General features: G+C 33.9%; 2 protein-coding genes across 16 annotated transcripts in view; one reads left to right on the forward strand and one right to left on the reverse strand.

Moving 5' to 3' along the window:
• Window positions 1–16,573, forward strand: part of DLG2 (discs large MAGUK scaffold protein 2) — a 2,242,830-nt gene that overhangs the window by 1,623,565 nt on the left and 602,692 nt on the right. For all 15 annotated transcript variants that reach the window (XM_049780036.1, XM_049780021.1, XM_049780023.1 and 12 more), the window contains one exon: window positions 698–822. In XM_049780036.1, the coding sequence (XP_049635993.1) occupies window positions 698–822 (125 nt within the window). The remainder of the gene's footprint in view (window positions 1–697; window positions 823–16,573) is intronic.
• Window positions 11,563–13,385, reverse strand: LOC126017534 (uncharacterized). Its single transcript, XM_049779477.1, is given in 3 exon segments — window positions 11,563–11,782; window positions 12,986–13,343; window positions 13,346–13,385. Coding segments are annotated over 3 exon segments (618 nt in total).

Consider the following 16,573-nt stretch of genomic DNA (forward strand, 5'->3'; position numbering starts at 1 on the left):
CAGGAGTAACACCTGAGCACTGCCGAGTGTGACCCAAAAACAAAAACAAAAATAAAATAAAATATATGTGAATTATAGAAGTCTTACTATAAAATAAAGCAGTGAACTTTACATGCTGCATTTGGTATCTATTTGCAGTTAGTTCCCTCCGTATCTTCTGCAAATTAAAGTTTGCTTATTATTAAAAAATATCTTGCATAACCCTAGAATGTACTCTGCCCTCTGCATTCAAAGTGTCCTGGTATATACAAATTTATTTATTTGATGGAAAACAGTATTAGAACAATACTATAAATAATAAAGTAAAAACATCCTAAAATTTTTACTCTTATCACTCAATTTTTATAAGATGTGACCTTCCTTTTGTGTGCATATCTAATCTCTATCAATGTCATTTATATTTTATACAATTTTATATATTCACAATTATGAAGTTTTTCCTATGCTAGGTTGATCGATTTAATTGCTGCTTCAAAGAAAAATTTATTAAAGCAATAAACAAAAAGTCTAATAATGCAAGGACAAAATTGCTGATTTTTTGCTGACCTTCCTTTGTCTGCCGACAATAGACTTTTAGCTGTGCTTACAAGACAGTTATCACCTGATTTCCATTTAAGTTGTGAGATAATACGAGTACTAAGGGAACTAGTTTTAAATGACAACTACATCATTTAATGTCTGCTTATTGTTTCTACAGGGCAATTCTGGCCTGGGATTCAGTATTGCTGGCGGGACAGATAATCCCCACATTGGAGATGACCCTGGTATATTTATTACAAAGATTATACCAGGAGGTGCTGCAGCAGAGGATGGCAGACTCAGGTAAAGATATGAAACATTAAAATTATATGAGTAACTGTCAAATCAAGAAATGTGTTTTAGCATTGGCGAATGATACTTCCACCAAATTTTTGTATTTGAAAAAAAAAATCTGTAAAAGGAAGATTTCCGTATGACTCTGTAGATTGCTTGCTATTAAATTTAAATTGATATTTAATGTGTTGTTAGTGGTTACAACATTCAACTTTGAACTACTACTATAAGGAAAATATGTAGATTTATTTTTTACTCCGCAGGCTTTCAGTATTGGTAAAGGGAATGTTGTGAACTGATGAATAAATATAAGGAAGCTTACTGTTAATCCCAATAGCAAATGCTGCAGTGTTATAGTAGCTATTTCATACATTCAGCAACCATTTCTAAGGGTTTCTGTAGAAATTTGGGCAGAATAAGAGCTTTATGTAACATGGATTTAGCTAGAGGGTACTATCAGTAAGAAGAAAATGGCCAAATACAATGGAACTGAAGAATTTGTACACAAAACTGAATTTCCAGGGTAGATGGAGGCATGGTAATTGAACTATTACTACTTTGGTGAAGAAAAGTAGGTAATCTAGTGATATATATATAGATATAGATATATAATTATATAGACATATCATATTATAATATCCATATGGGTGTTGGAACTAGTGTCCATAAAATCACCATTAACAGTACCTTGCTGTACCTTAAGTTAATTTTTAAGGAGCCTAAAAAATAGAATATTTATACCCTATAGAAAAATTACAGTATGAGTCTCAAATAATAATTTAAATTTCACTAATTTCACATATCTGAATGAGAACATAAAAAGAGCACATTGCCCTAATTAAAAGTGAAAAAATGCTTGCTGTGTATAAACAATATATAGTGAGGCCAACTAGGTGGTATGGTGCCAGATACTACTTAGGATAAATGGTTTTTGGAGTTAATGCCCTTTTATTTAAACTAAAGATCATTTTGGAGAAAAATTAGAGGTACTTACATGAGACAATTACTAAAACTACCAAATTTAACCAGAGATAAACACTAGTTAAAAGGCACTTGAACTGGAAAAATTAGGAGATTACCCTCAGGAGAAAAAAACAAAACCTAATGTTTTTAGCATCTTTCTTAAACTAAATACCTTCAGGCCCAGAAGTTAAATATAGAAGTGGCTTAATAAATTCTTTCTGAAGAAATAAGTATTTGAGTAAATGAATAAATAAAGTGTAAGAGGATGGAGGGCAAGTTACTGAGTAGGACAAAATAGGGTAAAATAATCAGAAGCCTGTAGGAAAGAGTGACTTGAGCTTGACTCTGACCTAAAATGTCAGGAACATAATTTCATAGCCATTCCTGTTTTATTTTTATTAAGCATAAGTAGGGTAGTTTACTGTTTTAAAACAGGCTGGCCTCCTTGTTTCCTAACCAACTGTTTCAACACAGAGATTACCTTTGACAGCTTATAAAAATAAGTATCTTTTATTTCAAGTACATCTGCATTTCCTATTAATAAGAAAACGAATGGTGCTTTTACAGGAAACACGTGGCATTTGATAATAAAATTTTGAGCTAAATTGACTAAATTAACTGTGTGTAAGAATATATCCATGCTATAAGGGTAGATAATTTTTAAACATATGGACTGAATAGTTCTATAATCAAGAATTCAGTTTACTATTAGAGCAGAGAGTCTCCATTGTAGAAATAGAGGTTTTATAGAATAAATCAGAATTATCTTTCTGTACATATTTTTATAGAAGTAGATCTTAACTAAACTCTGATTCTAAGAAAAGAATAGATTTTCTATTTTGTGCCAACCCTGCAATTGAGAATGGCAAATGTCATTTCAAAGAGTGTGACCATTATTTGCCTGCAATCATCAACCTAAAGCCTGCATATAAATTTCAAACTTTTTTATGTCATTAAAATATAAATTTTACAAATGTTTTCATTGCTAATGATACATTTATTATTGTCATTGTTTTGGTTTTTCAATATTTTTTACAACTGCCATTCTTCTGAAAAAAATACTGTTGACCCTGTTGTTCATGATTTTCTATTAATACTTTTCATAGTTGTAATCTTTCAAAGTAACTATATGTCTAATGAGGATTATTAAATAATTATGTATATATTAAGTGCATTTCCAAAAAGATTATACCACATTCTAATTTCAACAGTAGTTTTTAAGAGAAACTTTTCATATTTTACTAATAAAAACCATGCTTGCACACATAGTTTGAGCTTTTGGCCCAATTATATTTCCTTGGTGTTATGTGGCATTTATTTAATTAACAGTAAGTTTGAATTTTAAAAAAACGTTTTATTTATATTTTGTCTCTTAGACGTAGTTATTAAAATGATAGCTTTGACTCTCTTTAAGAAAAATGGGAAAGAAACAAATTTTCTTCTAGAAACAAGAAAATAAATTTCTATGCTTTGAACAATAATTTTTATTTCCACTCTTATATCTAAATCATAAAAAAGTCCTCTATGTGCTTCAAGTCTCTGAGTTGCCAAGGACCAATATTGATCTGTCATTCTAGGGAAGAGATAACACATGGCAGCTTCTGCTTGGCAATGCAGCACTGACATTTCACACAGCCATGCATTTATTAAACTCAGCCCAGTACAAAAGCAGATTGTAGTAGCCAGCAGAAAAGAGGATTGTTGGCCATATTTTAATCAATTTAAATCCTGTAACTGTCTATTTATTTCAATTCTTAAACAAATTGAACATATTTTCTTTAAGTCTGTTGCTTTATTTGCTTTACTTTTTTTTTAACTTGCCTTTTTCCTGAGTTTGTTAATAGATAAACTAAATTTTTGTCTTTAGAAAAGCCAAATAGGTATATTTGTTAATATAATAGAGATTATGAAGGGTTGACTATAGGAACAAAGTGAGATCATTGAACACTGTTCCAGAAAACAGCCCCTGGGCATACTAATCTACAACATTGTCTTTTTCCTAGAGGCCATTTGTCATTCTTTTGCTTTTACATTAATTTATATCATCTGTATTAATGACTTTATAATAAAAACATGAGGAGAAATACAAAGGGAGAGGCAAGAAAAAGGACTAAACAAGGGAAAGAAAAAAAGAAAAAATTTCCACTCATCAGGAGACAAAGAGACACCAAATAACTGGACAATTGTGAAGTCAAATATAAAGGTGTTTTTTCCTGCCAGCTAAGAAGTTCAAAGCAGAGAAAAGGGGCAACAGGCAAGCATTATAGTCAGAAATATACTTCTGACTCACTTTCAGAGTGTTTAAGGAAGTAAAAGATTTCTTGTAAGTGGTATAGCATATGAAATTGCTAAATCCTTAGAGAATCTTTTGACATTGAATTTTAATTAAATAAAAAGTATTGCAAATAAAAGCCCGAGTCACTAACTCATCAAAAAATTAACACAATTTCCTGATAAAGCCAACTGATTATTGCAATAAATTATTATGATAATGCTGTATTTTGTATTCAAAGACAGAAATTCTCAATGTCTCATGACCAGGTGAATTTTATTTCATTATTTTAAGGTCAGAGAAACATGTAATTCCAACAGTTTCCCCAAATAAGATCTTCAGGAATGCAAATTGCAACCGTAACTATTTTAGAAAGAAGTATCATTAGAATCTAAGTACACATTTTTGTGTTCTTTTTTTTCCCTGTGCACATAGAATATGTCCTTTGATTTCTTCTGCCAGTATTATCTGCCCCATATTATATTGCCATATCATTACCATAATGTTTGTCATATCATATAAACCAGAAGAAATATCTTAGCAACTGAATTCATGGTAACGTAATTATATAACTTTATATATAAATAAATATATCAAATATATGGTATATATTATATAATATATATCTTATATGTAAAATATAAAACATAAATTCTTATCTAAGTATAACACTTTATAACTGACAGAAAATTTCTAAATAAGACTAATTCAGCTATACATCTGGTAAAAATCAGACCATGTATAGAATTTCATAGTTGTAGAAGTATTTCCACCAGTTTTTCTATTTTTGTCAACTTATGTAATCTGATAAGTGAAATATCTTTATAGGTTAGCTGAAATAACTTTATGTTAAGTATACCCTAAAATTTAAAAACAGAAAGTTGTTACAAGGCTTCCTCATGTAAAAATATACTTCTTTAAAATTAAGCTGAATTCCTATGCCATGCATACATTAATTTAAAGTGCATCATCAACTAAATGTAAGAATTAAAAACAAAATAAAAATCTTTAGAAGTAGGGCTAGAGCAATAGCGCAGCGGTAGGGCATTTGTCTTGCACAGGACCAATCCAAGACGGATCTGGATTCAATCCCCAGCTTCCCATACGTTCCCCTGGCCAGAAGCGATTTCCAAGCATATAGTCAGGAGTAATTCCTGAGCGTAACTGGGTGTGTTTCCCCCCCAAAAGAAATCTTTAGGGGAAAGTTTTGAAATAAACCGATGGTGTTTTTAATAAAAAAAAAATAAATAAATGAAAACAAAGATAAAATGAACTTAATCCTAATTAAAATCTCATTCTTGTGGCCAGAGAGATAATACAGTGGTAGGGTATTTATTTGTCTTGCATGTGACCATCTCGGGGTGGAGCCTGGATATAATCCTTCATCCTAAGTGGTTCCCTGATCCTGCCAGGACCGATTTCTGAGTGCAGAGGCAGGAATAACCCCTGAGAGCTGCTGGGTGTGACCCCAACATGTAGAGCTTTGCTTTGCATTGAACCCTACCAGTCTACCGGGGTTCAATCTCCGGCATCCCATATGATCCTTAAAGCCTTGACAGGAGTGGCACCTACATGTGGAGAAAAGTTATCTCCTGAGAAGCACTGGGTGTGACCCAAGGAAAAAACAAAAACTAGTTAAAAGAATTGCCACAAATAACAATTCTTTTTCTAGGTATAGATCTATATGTTGATATCCCACACACCACACACAAATGTACAAATTATACATAGCAACATTGTAATGTTATAAAATAGAAACAATCAAAATCCCCAACATGCTTTGGTATATAAATATAGATATAGAAATATGTATAATGGAATATTGTTCGGCCAATAAAAAGAATGAAATATTCCTTAATATTGTATCACATATTAATATTCAAAATAATATTTAAGTAGATAAAGATATCTATTCTAAATTTTATTATATAAATATCCAAAATGTGTAAATTTAAACAGAAAATAGTAGATTATCGATCACTAGGGGCTGGTTATTAGTGTGAAATTTCTTTTGCTACATGATGAAAATGTTCTGAAATTAGTGCTAATAATTATGCAAATTTGTAATTATACTAATATTAATTTTAAAGGCAAAATTTTAGATAAGAATTATATTTTAGGGACCCGAGTGGTGGCGCAGGGTATAAGGCATCTGCCTTGCGCATGCTAGACTAGGACTGACTGCAGTTCGATCCCCCAGCGTCCCATACGGTCCCCCACGTCAGGAGCGATATCTAAGCATAGAGCCAGGAGTAACCCCTGAGTGTCAGCGGGTGTGGCCCCAGAACAAACAAACAAAAAGAATTATATTTTAACATAGCCATAGCCTGTAGTTGAACCTATGAAAGTATGCTTCAAGGGTGGAGAAACCCTTTATCTCTTAGGCCAAGGGAATTTCCTTTCTAATTTTCTCAGTTACTGTGTCTCTGCAAAAATAATTAATAATAATAATAATAATAATAATAAACAAAACAACAACAAAAATAACTTACCATACCAGCCACCCTCCTATTTTTTTATTTATTTTAATTTGATTTTGTTTTGTTTTTGTCTTTCTTTTTCTTTCTTCTTTTAAATTTAAATTCATAGCTCCTACACAGGGGCTCATCCCAGCTTTTTATTTTTTCAACAGAACCATAGAACATGAATCAGCTTGTTCTGCCTCATAAATTGAGAAAATACAAAATGGATGGTACCAGGGGCAAGCAGTGTCATGAACATTGAGTAGAAATAAACAAAAAGATCAGCCCTAAATACCCAATCCAAAATCAATGACAATAGAATCAAGAGACCCAAACTACAACAAGCTATACAAAGGGGCCTTGTTATACTAGTAGTCCAGGGGGATAAATGTTGAGACAGGAGAAGCATGCTGGGAACAGGGTTGAAGGGAGGTCAAAACTGGTGGTGGGAATTGTCCTAATTCACAGTTACTATATACCTTAAATATAACTGTGAAAGACTTGTAATTCATATTGGTCTCAATAAAATTTTTTTAAAAAAATTTACTACTGGGCGGAAAGATAGCACAGCGGTGTTTGCCTTGCAAGCAGCCAATCCAGGACCAAAGGTGGTTGGTTCGAATCCCAGTGTCCCATATGGTCCCCCGTGCCTGCCAGGAGCTGTTTCTGAGCAGACAGCCAGGAGTAATCCCTGAGCACTGCCGGGTGTGGCCCAAAAACCAAAAAAAAAAAAAAAATTTACTACTGGGGCCAGTAAGATAGCACAGAGTAGGGTGCTTGCCTTGCAAGCAGCTGAACCAGGATGGATGGTGGTTCAAATCCCGGCATCTCCTATAGTCCCTGGTGCCTGCAGGAGCAATTTCTGAGTGCAGAGCCAGGAGAACCCCTGAGCTCCACCAGTGTGGCCAAAAAACAAACAAAAATTCACTACTAAAAAATAAAAGAAAAAATAGCCAATCATTTATTTTGGTATAAAATATTCTCATTTTTGAGTATATATTTCAATTCAAAATGTTTATAAATTCATGATAATTTACCTGAATTATAACATATTTTATCTATTACAGCTATTATTTGGAAAAGTATGTTCACTAATAGAGAATATCCTGTAGTTTGGATTCTGCCTTCATTATCTAAGTAATTTTAAATGGTCCCAAATATCATTTCATGCTTCCATTTTATGCACATTCTAGCAGATATTTGACCTGGTATTCCTGCTGCTAAACTATCAACAGTTTATAAATATGATTTGATAAATAAAGTTTATATTTTCAAAAATCAAAATATCACCAAAATACATTACAATTTAGGAAACTTAATTTATTCTGAATTTTTGTAAGATGAAAGTATCCAAAAATACTTGAAAAAGGAAAGACATATTCATTCTTGGCAAAGGAACCCTACACTGGTTAAAAGATAGAATGGACAATCTTGGCATTACTTGTAAGTATTGATACAAACTTATAATTTACATTGAAAGCTAATAAGATAAAATACTCCAGTAAAGGTTGAAAATGACCTGGAAATCTCTGCCACTAATTCTGAGATCTTGATATGGGTATAACCATTCTGACCTTAACATCTTTCAGTATATAAGAAGTTTTTTTTTAATTTTTATTTATTTTTTATACTTTATTTTTTATATCTTTATATAAACATCTTGATTACAAATATGATTGTGATTAGGTTTCAGTCATGTAAAGAACACCCCCTTCACCAGTGTAACATCCCCACCACCAATGTCCCAAATCTCCCTCCATCCCACTCCACCCCCACCTGTACTCTAGACAGGCTTTCCAGTTCCCTCATTCATTCACATGGTTATGGTAGTTCTCAGTGTAGTTATTTCTATAACTGCACTCACCACTCTTTGTGGTGAGCTTCATGAAGTGAGCTGGAAGTTCCAGCCCTCCTCTCTTTGTCTCTGAGGGTTGTTGCAAAAATGACTTTTATTTTTCTTAAAACCCATAGATGAGTGAGACTATTCTGCGTCTATCTCTCTCCCTCTGACTTATTTCACTCAGCATGATAGATTCCATGTACATCCATGTATAGGAAAATTTCATGACTTCATCTTTCTACCGGCTGCATAATATTCCATTGTGTATATGTACCACAGTTTCTTTCGCCATTCATCTTTTGAAGGGCATCTTGGTTGTTTCTAGAGCCTGGCTGTTGTGAATAGTGCTGCAATAAATATAGGTGTGAGGAAGAGATTTTTGTATTGTATTCATGTGTTCCTAGGGTATATCCCTAAAAGTGGAATAGTTGGGTCAAATGGGAGCTCAATTTCCAGATTTTGGAGGAATCTCCATATCACTTTCCATAGAGGTTGGACTAGACGGTATTCCCACCAGCAGTGGATAAGAGTTTCTTTCTCTCCACATCCCTGCCAGCACTGCTTGTTCTCATTCTTTGTGTTATGTGCCAATCTCTGTGGTGTGAGATGGTATCTCATCATTGTTTTGATTTGCATCTCCCTGATGATTAGTGATGAGCATTTTTTCATGTGCTTTTTGGCCATTTGTATTTCTTTTTTATCAAAGTGTCTGTCCATTTCTTCTCCCCATTTTTAATGGGATTAGATGTTTTTTCTTGTAAAGTTCTGTCAGTGCCCTGTTTTAAGATAAAATTCTGAACATTTGACTTTTGTTGACAGTCTGAGAAGTATAGGCTTTGATTATAATCAGGAAGGTAACCCTTTTGTTTTGATTAAATCTATGCTTTAAGATACAATCTTCATTATCCCCAACAAAGATTGTTCAAAGCATTAAATGTTGATAAGGCATTTCTAAGTCTCTCAAGAATAACAACACACTGTTACTCTAATTTTCTGAAACTACATTTGATATTGATTTTAGTCACTCCTCTTTGGAAACTGGACTAAAACAAAACAATTTAGAAGAGGGGCAAAAGCACAATAACCTCATGTTTTCTAGTTCAATAATGGTTCAAATTATTGTCAAGAATATGTCTTTTAGAATTGATATGATCTAGTGTTGCAAATCAGCCCCTGATGAGGTTGACTGATGGAGGGATGGAGGATGAGGCCTTTCTCCTCCAGCTCAGACCATGCGTCTTTTATCCTGTTCAGCCAGTGGTTCTGAGGTGAATGTGGCTGGAAGAAAGCCCACAGGCAGTCAGGCTTCCGAAGAAAATAGCTCTTTATTCCTTGAAGAGGCCGAAGCCAAAAGGCCTAAGAATAGGCCCCAGGAAAAAAGCCCCTCACATTCCACAGACCCTTGCTTTTATGCCCCAGAATCAGGTACCACCCAATTGTGGGATCAGATACCACCCAATGGTGGGAGCAGAATCAGGTACCACCCTAGGGTGGGAGCAGAATGCCAGGTCATACCCTAGGGTAGGGCACAATCACTGATCAGGGTAGGGTCAATAACATAATAATCCCATAAAAATGTTTACATACACAACAATCTAGTATTGCTTAGAGTATCTAATAATGTTAGAAGTTTCATGTAGACATAAGGTAATTACAAATTGATTTAGCAGTTAAAGGACAAATCATAAAGATTATATTGTTACATATTACCTATTTAGTTCTTACATAGAGGATGTGAAAATAATAAAATTAATGAAATCTTGAATATCATCCAAGTGAAGTTTCTTTTTATCTTTCCTTGTGCAAGGTCATGCAGATTTTTTACTATGTAGTCCTTGATCTATCTCTATCCCCAATCATATTGTACTTTTGTTTACTAGACAAGATTGAAGCTAAAAGCCAGTTGGAATTTGACATGAGAAGTAAGTTTTGCTCTAAGCTTCAGCATGGGAAGGGTAGGCCCATCTTGTTCCTAGATCCCAGAACCTATCACCTTCTATTTTCCTCTATACTGTGCTATGTAATGAAAAGCCTGGGGATATTCATGTATTCTTAAACCTGAATATTTAAGCATCAGTCGTGTTTTCTGCAAATTGCCATTTAACTTCTTTTAATTTTTTTTTACTTCTTTTAAATTTTGAGTAATGTATTAATCCTGAACTAATACATTTAGGAAATGTGCTCGTCCTGAACAGAATTACTACATTAATGTATTAATGTAATGTTTAGGAATACAATCTTAAAATATATGTTCTATTTATTGCCAGTCATACATAATCTTGTCAAATCCTCATGAAGTTATCATTAATAAGCATTAATTGAATAAATATTTATTAATTGACACATATAGAAAAATATAATCTTTAAGTTTAAGGCCCAGCTAACTTAAAATTAAAAATGATTAAAAAATAAAATAACTGGAATGTGAATATTATCAGTAGAGTTCTTGCCGTTTAGGATTTTACATATTAAATTTTCTGCCAGTGATATCTTTTTTATTTTTTATTTTATTTAAAGAAACTTACATCATTAGTTGACATAGTTGTCATAAAGCAATAATGAATTTGCTTCCAAATAAGTCAGCAACATTTTAAAAAAGGAATAAAAAGGAAATTAAAAAGTAAGAGAAGATGGGGCTGGGCGGTGGCGCTAAAGGTAAGGTGCCTGCCTTGTCTGCGCTAGCCTTGGACGGACCGCGGTTCGATCCCCCGGTGTCCCATATGGTCCCCCAAGCCAGGAGCAACTTCTGAGCACATAGCCAGGAGTAACCCCTGAGCGTTACCGGGTGTGACCCAAAAAACCAAAAAAAAAAAAAAAAAAAGTAAGAGAAGAAAAAATAATTATTTTAATTCATGAAATTTATTGAATATCCAATGAGATCATTAAAACATTGAAAGGAGGTTTAGTAAATACTTGTTGCTAGCTGACCATTCTGTCACTTCATGTGTTTCTGAAAAAGTGGCCTCAACTACACATTGGCATCTAAATCAGTGTGTTTCTATGGGAATGACGGCATCAAACAAATGAAGTTGTCCAGTAGTTAAAATAACTATTACTAAAATTAAGGCTTTTGTCAGGTGTGTTCTCAGCTGCCCAATCTCTTTAGAGTAGAAGAATGTGTGGGGGAGGGTAGGTGTGCACGCCCTCAATTCAAAAAAAATCAAAAAAGTCCTGGAGATATCAGCCCAAATACCTACATACCCAGAATATGGTCAGATTGGTGTCTCTGAAAAGCTAAGCGTTGTAGAGGAATGCTGAAGCAGAACCACTGGTGAAGAGGCATTATGGGTGATGGATTCAACAGGCATGGCTTCAGCAGGAGAGACTTGGCCTTCCTTCTTTTTCCAAGATTGCCAGTTTTCAGCTGTGTAACCAGTCTGTACATGATTTTTTAATGGCTTGGTTTGGACCTCTTTCAAAAAAAGAGTAAATCTATGGAGGTGGCACAGTATAAACATGGCAGCAACACATTATCTTGTAAATAATTCACATAGTAATACTTCCTTTGTCTTAAAGATCACTTTTATTTGCTTTAGATTTCATTTCATTCTTACTCATTTGCTTTATTTATTTGTATTTTAAAGTTATATCTGAGAAAAGGAACTTTGGGAATTGCTAAGCTCCTAAAATATCACCATTCTTGTATCTAAAAATATCACATATCTAGCACTTTCCTCTACCCATAACAATTAGAATTTATAAGAGCTGTCAGTTGTTAATCTCATTTGCATGAAGTAATACAGGTTCAAAACGTTAAATTATACGTGGCTAAATAAAAAGTTAATGTAGTCTATTTTCTTCAAAGACTGATTATCTGCAGATAAATAGCAATAGTTGCTTACAATTTCATGATCACAGAGTCCTACCAACTTTATATTTCGTTGTGTTAAAAATTAGAGTACAATAGGATTGAAGAGCTAGTACAAGGGTTTAAAGTATTTGCTTTAAAAATGGTCCAATGAGAATTGCCAGAAATGATCCAGAGTCAGAAGTAAGCCCTGCAACCATTGGGTATGACCCAAAAACAATAAAAAATTTAAAACAATCACATACCAAAATAATATCCAAATTATTTTGTATCTTTAAGAAATAGCACACCAATTTAATTACTCAATGGAAATGAGGTCTAATTACTAAAAGGATGATAAATTAAATAATTTAACATAGTGTAATTTTTTTCCAGTTACCTTGGAGTTTATTTCAACTAAGAGAAAAGTCATGTTTTCATGCAATACATACTTGGTTCTTAAACAATTTTGACATGTAACAGAAAGATATAAGGAATGATGCAACTGTGATCCATACAAAACACCAAACATTTTAAGGTTATACATAATTGAAAGAATTGTCTCAAATACTTTTTGAAATACTTAATAGCCAACACACAGAAGCATGCCTTAGGTGGACACAGGAATGCAGTTTAGGAAGAAAAAAGAAAAGCACACCAGAACCACTCAATTTCTTTAAGATTACTGAGCAAGAAAAGGAACACTGAGCTTCCATACTGATTTAAACAATTTCTATACAATACCTTGACTTAAATCCAAGAGCAAAAGTTAAGACTTTCCTCTCCTTTATTTTTGGTAAACAACTACACGGTAAACTTAGATGACTCCCCACCCCTCAGATTTTTACCTGGGAATGGCCTTTTTAATTGTTTGTTTAAAAGAGGGCAGGTTTGGCACTTTTATACTGATGTCACCAATGTTAATATTTCTTGGGATCTCAGGAAGATTCATTTTCTTTACAGCTGATACAGCACGGACTGGAGCTCCTGCTAAGCCAGCCTCATATTTCTCCAGTTTGTTTTGTGCATTAATTTGTGTGACAATTTCATTCATGTTGGTCTCCAAAACCATTCCTCCCATCACCATTTCTGCAAGGATATTGTGAACCTTATCTACATGGAAAATTAAATCCAATTCACAAACATTTTCAAAACACTTGTTCAGTGTTTCCACAAATACGTAGGGCTGGTAGAACTTGGAGAGCCAGGCTTGCCGTGGTTGTTGGATATGAGGACGGCCTTAATCATGGCTGGGCTCCCATCCTGCCTCCCATATCCTCCACTCCCCCCCTCCCCAGGGGCTGCTAGAATGCGTGGTCCCTTCTGTGTCTAGTTTATTACTTAGTGGTCCTATAACTGTTTGGTCTTGGTGCCTCCATTACTGCCCCCTCTAATTGGGAGGCGGGACTAGAAAGTTTAAGTTATGTGGTTTTGTTTGAGGAAGAGAAAGGTAATATAATGGGGTAAAAGTCGACTACACCGACTATGAGCAGAGTCATTCTAGAGGCTCTCATCCTTGGTTTGAGGGACAAAGGGGAAAAAGAAGAAGGTGAAACACCACAACAGTTCAAAAAGAGGAATCAAATAAAATATCCAGTGAGCACTGCAGCAATAAAAATATGCACCACATAGTTGCTACGGTCTTGAGATAGGAAATATGACAAGGCGCAAAGAGGAAGAAGAGAAAAGAAGAAAGAAAAAGTAAATATATAATTAAAAAAATGGACAACTACTTCAATATCTACCCACAAACAAAGAAATCGACAAAAGCTAGATAAAAAAATAAGAAAAAAAGAAAAAAAGAAAAGAAAAGAAAAAGAAAAAAAAGAAGTATTATTTAGTGTTTTTTTGTCTCCCCCCACCCCCCCGAGCATAGGCAGAGTAAATATTGGGGTCATCCGAAACGGGAATCCCCTTGGCCTAAGAGATACAGGGTTTCTCTACCCTTGGAATATATTGTCATGGGATTATCTATAGACTCCTTTCACGTTCATCTACTCTCCCCTTGGTGTTTTGTGCCGTATGGAAGACTTCTGCTCCGATCTGGATGACCAAAACAGATCTCTAAATCTAGAGGTCTCAGTCTGTGCATAGGTTAAGGAGTGGAACTTATGATGAAGACTTTCTTTGTGATTTTAGAAGTTCTGTTTCCTCAATGTCATTTTAATCTGTCTTCTGTGGTTAGTGGTCTTGGCCCTTGCGCTGAAACTCAGATGGAGCCCTGGATATCGTCTTTCGTTGTTTCCAGAAGACCCGTTCAGTTGCAATTGCCTCAGTCAGGACTCTGGAATTAGAGGTCATGATTGTTATGCAGGACATAGACCAAACCCTAGACTAAAGCTTTCTTGTTGGTCCCAGAATACATACTGCCCGGTCATGTTTCTATCAGCCCCTAGGATTCATCTTTAAAAAGCTATTTTCCATATAAAGTTTAATTAAATCACTAACAAATATTTTTATATCAAGGTACTAAGATTTAAAATACTATTAATGAGAGTTGTCTACATTTGTTGTAATAACAACTGCCCTGTCACCACAGTGTCCATTTATTTCCACCAGTAACAAATATTATTGTCATTTGTTCTCCAATTAAAGTAGTTCCATTGCCTTTGGCCTTTGTTGCTTCCTAACTATGTATGTTTATATTACACATATTAGAAAGATCATTCTGAATCTGTCCCTTTTCTTCTGACTTTACTCAATCTGATGCCTTCAAGTGCCATCCATATAGTTACAAATTGATTTTATTGCACCACTGCAGAATAAAAATATGCAGAACTACGTAATCTATTCATATAAATATGCCAGAACTTCTTGATCTGTAGTTGGGCAATTTGTCAATCAAATCATTTTTAGAAATTTAAGTCAGCCTATGTAACTAATATAGAATAACTTAATTATTACTTATATGTAATAAGTTAGCCAGTTACCTAAAACAGAGATATCCAGGCCACAATTCATAATCTATAGTAACTTTCTATTATTCACAATTTTAATATTATTTTTCTTCTATTTCCACCCTGAATTAAATCTTTAAATATAACAGTATAATGTATTAATAAAATACTGATGCTAGAACATAATTAAAAAAGGGTAGAAAAAGCAAAACTACCTTCCACAAAACATTGAATTAAAGAATGAATTACTATTTCCTGTTTCTGTTCAAGTTGTTAAAACAGAAATAACTACTTTAATATTTGTTATTCTTTATGTATATTATTGCAAAATTACATATATTTTAAAGCTTTATTTAAAAAGATCCTATTGATTAATCTTTTATATCTGCTCTTTGACCATAAAGCTGCTTTGATAGCTGATTTTTTTTCTCCTCTACATGTTTACCTCTCTAACATTCAGACTGAAGGATGCAAATCTGAATTTAAAAAAAATGGCCAAAAACCACTTTTATATAGGCATGAAGTGGAAAGGTTACAGACTTTTCAAGATAGTGAGAGATATTGAGTGATGTGATGTCATTGCTATGTACTCATCTGACAAGTAATTTTCTGGGAAATGAACTGAAGTGACAAAGAGTAGCAAGTGTTTATTAAACTGACACCATTTTTTCTATTTTGTTCCCAAACTTGTGTTATCCATTTGTTCTGTAAGTATTTACTTAGTATTTTGCTGTATGTCAGACACTGGGAGCTTAGGATAAACAAGAAAACATAGAATCTGTGCCATTTTGGGGCTCATAATCCTTCATAGCATTATTAATAAATTTGGAGTAGAAATGGGGTATACAGGTAGTAGAAACAAGGTATAAGCTGTACAATGCTATATTATGAGACCATGACCTAATCTAGTGTGATATCAGGGGAAGTTTACATGTGGTATGATTGATTAATCAATCACTTTATTAACTGTTGAGCCACACTCAGTTATGCTTAGGACATATTCTTGGTTCTGTGCTCAGGGATCATTCCTGGTGGTTCCAGCAATATGGACTAGAGTCAATCTTGTGTAAGGCAAGTACCTTGACCAGTGTATTTCTCTCCATCCCCTCAAAGATATTTAAACAAATAATGAGATGGTAAATATTAATTTAAAAAAAGGCAGGGAGGAGTCCATAATGCAGAGATAAAACACCCAACCTGCTGGAGTATAATGTAGTTCTGTAGAACTATAGCTGCTGAAACAGAGTGGACAGATATGAAAGGATGCAAAGAGGAGTCGTGAGAAATAAGTTAGAGAGCTGTGGGTGCTTGAGTTATGGATTCTTTGTCTAAACACAATGTGGAATTTAGTTTCTATGAGAAAAATGGCTAAACTAAATTATTTTCTATCAAAGAGTGATTGCTCTGAGAATTTGACTTGACTGACAAGACACATTCGGAATAAGTCTCTAAAAAAGCCATTGTAGCAGTTCAAGTCAGAAATGTTAGAGGTTTTGGTCTAAGATGCTAAGAAATTTATTAAAATTTATTAAAAGAACC

The sequence above is a fragment of the Suncus etruscus genome, chromosome 9 (genome assembly GCF_024139225.1).
Source record: "Suncus etruscus isolate mSunEtr1 chromosome 9, mSunEtr1.pri.cur, whole genome shotgun sequence".
Classification (NCBI taxonomy): Eukaryota; Metazoa; Chordata; class Mammalia; order Eulipotyphla; family Soricidae; genus Suncus; species Suncus etruscus.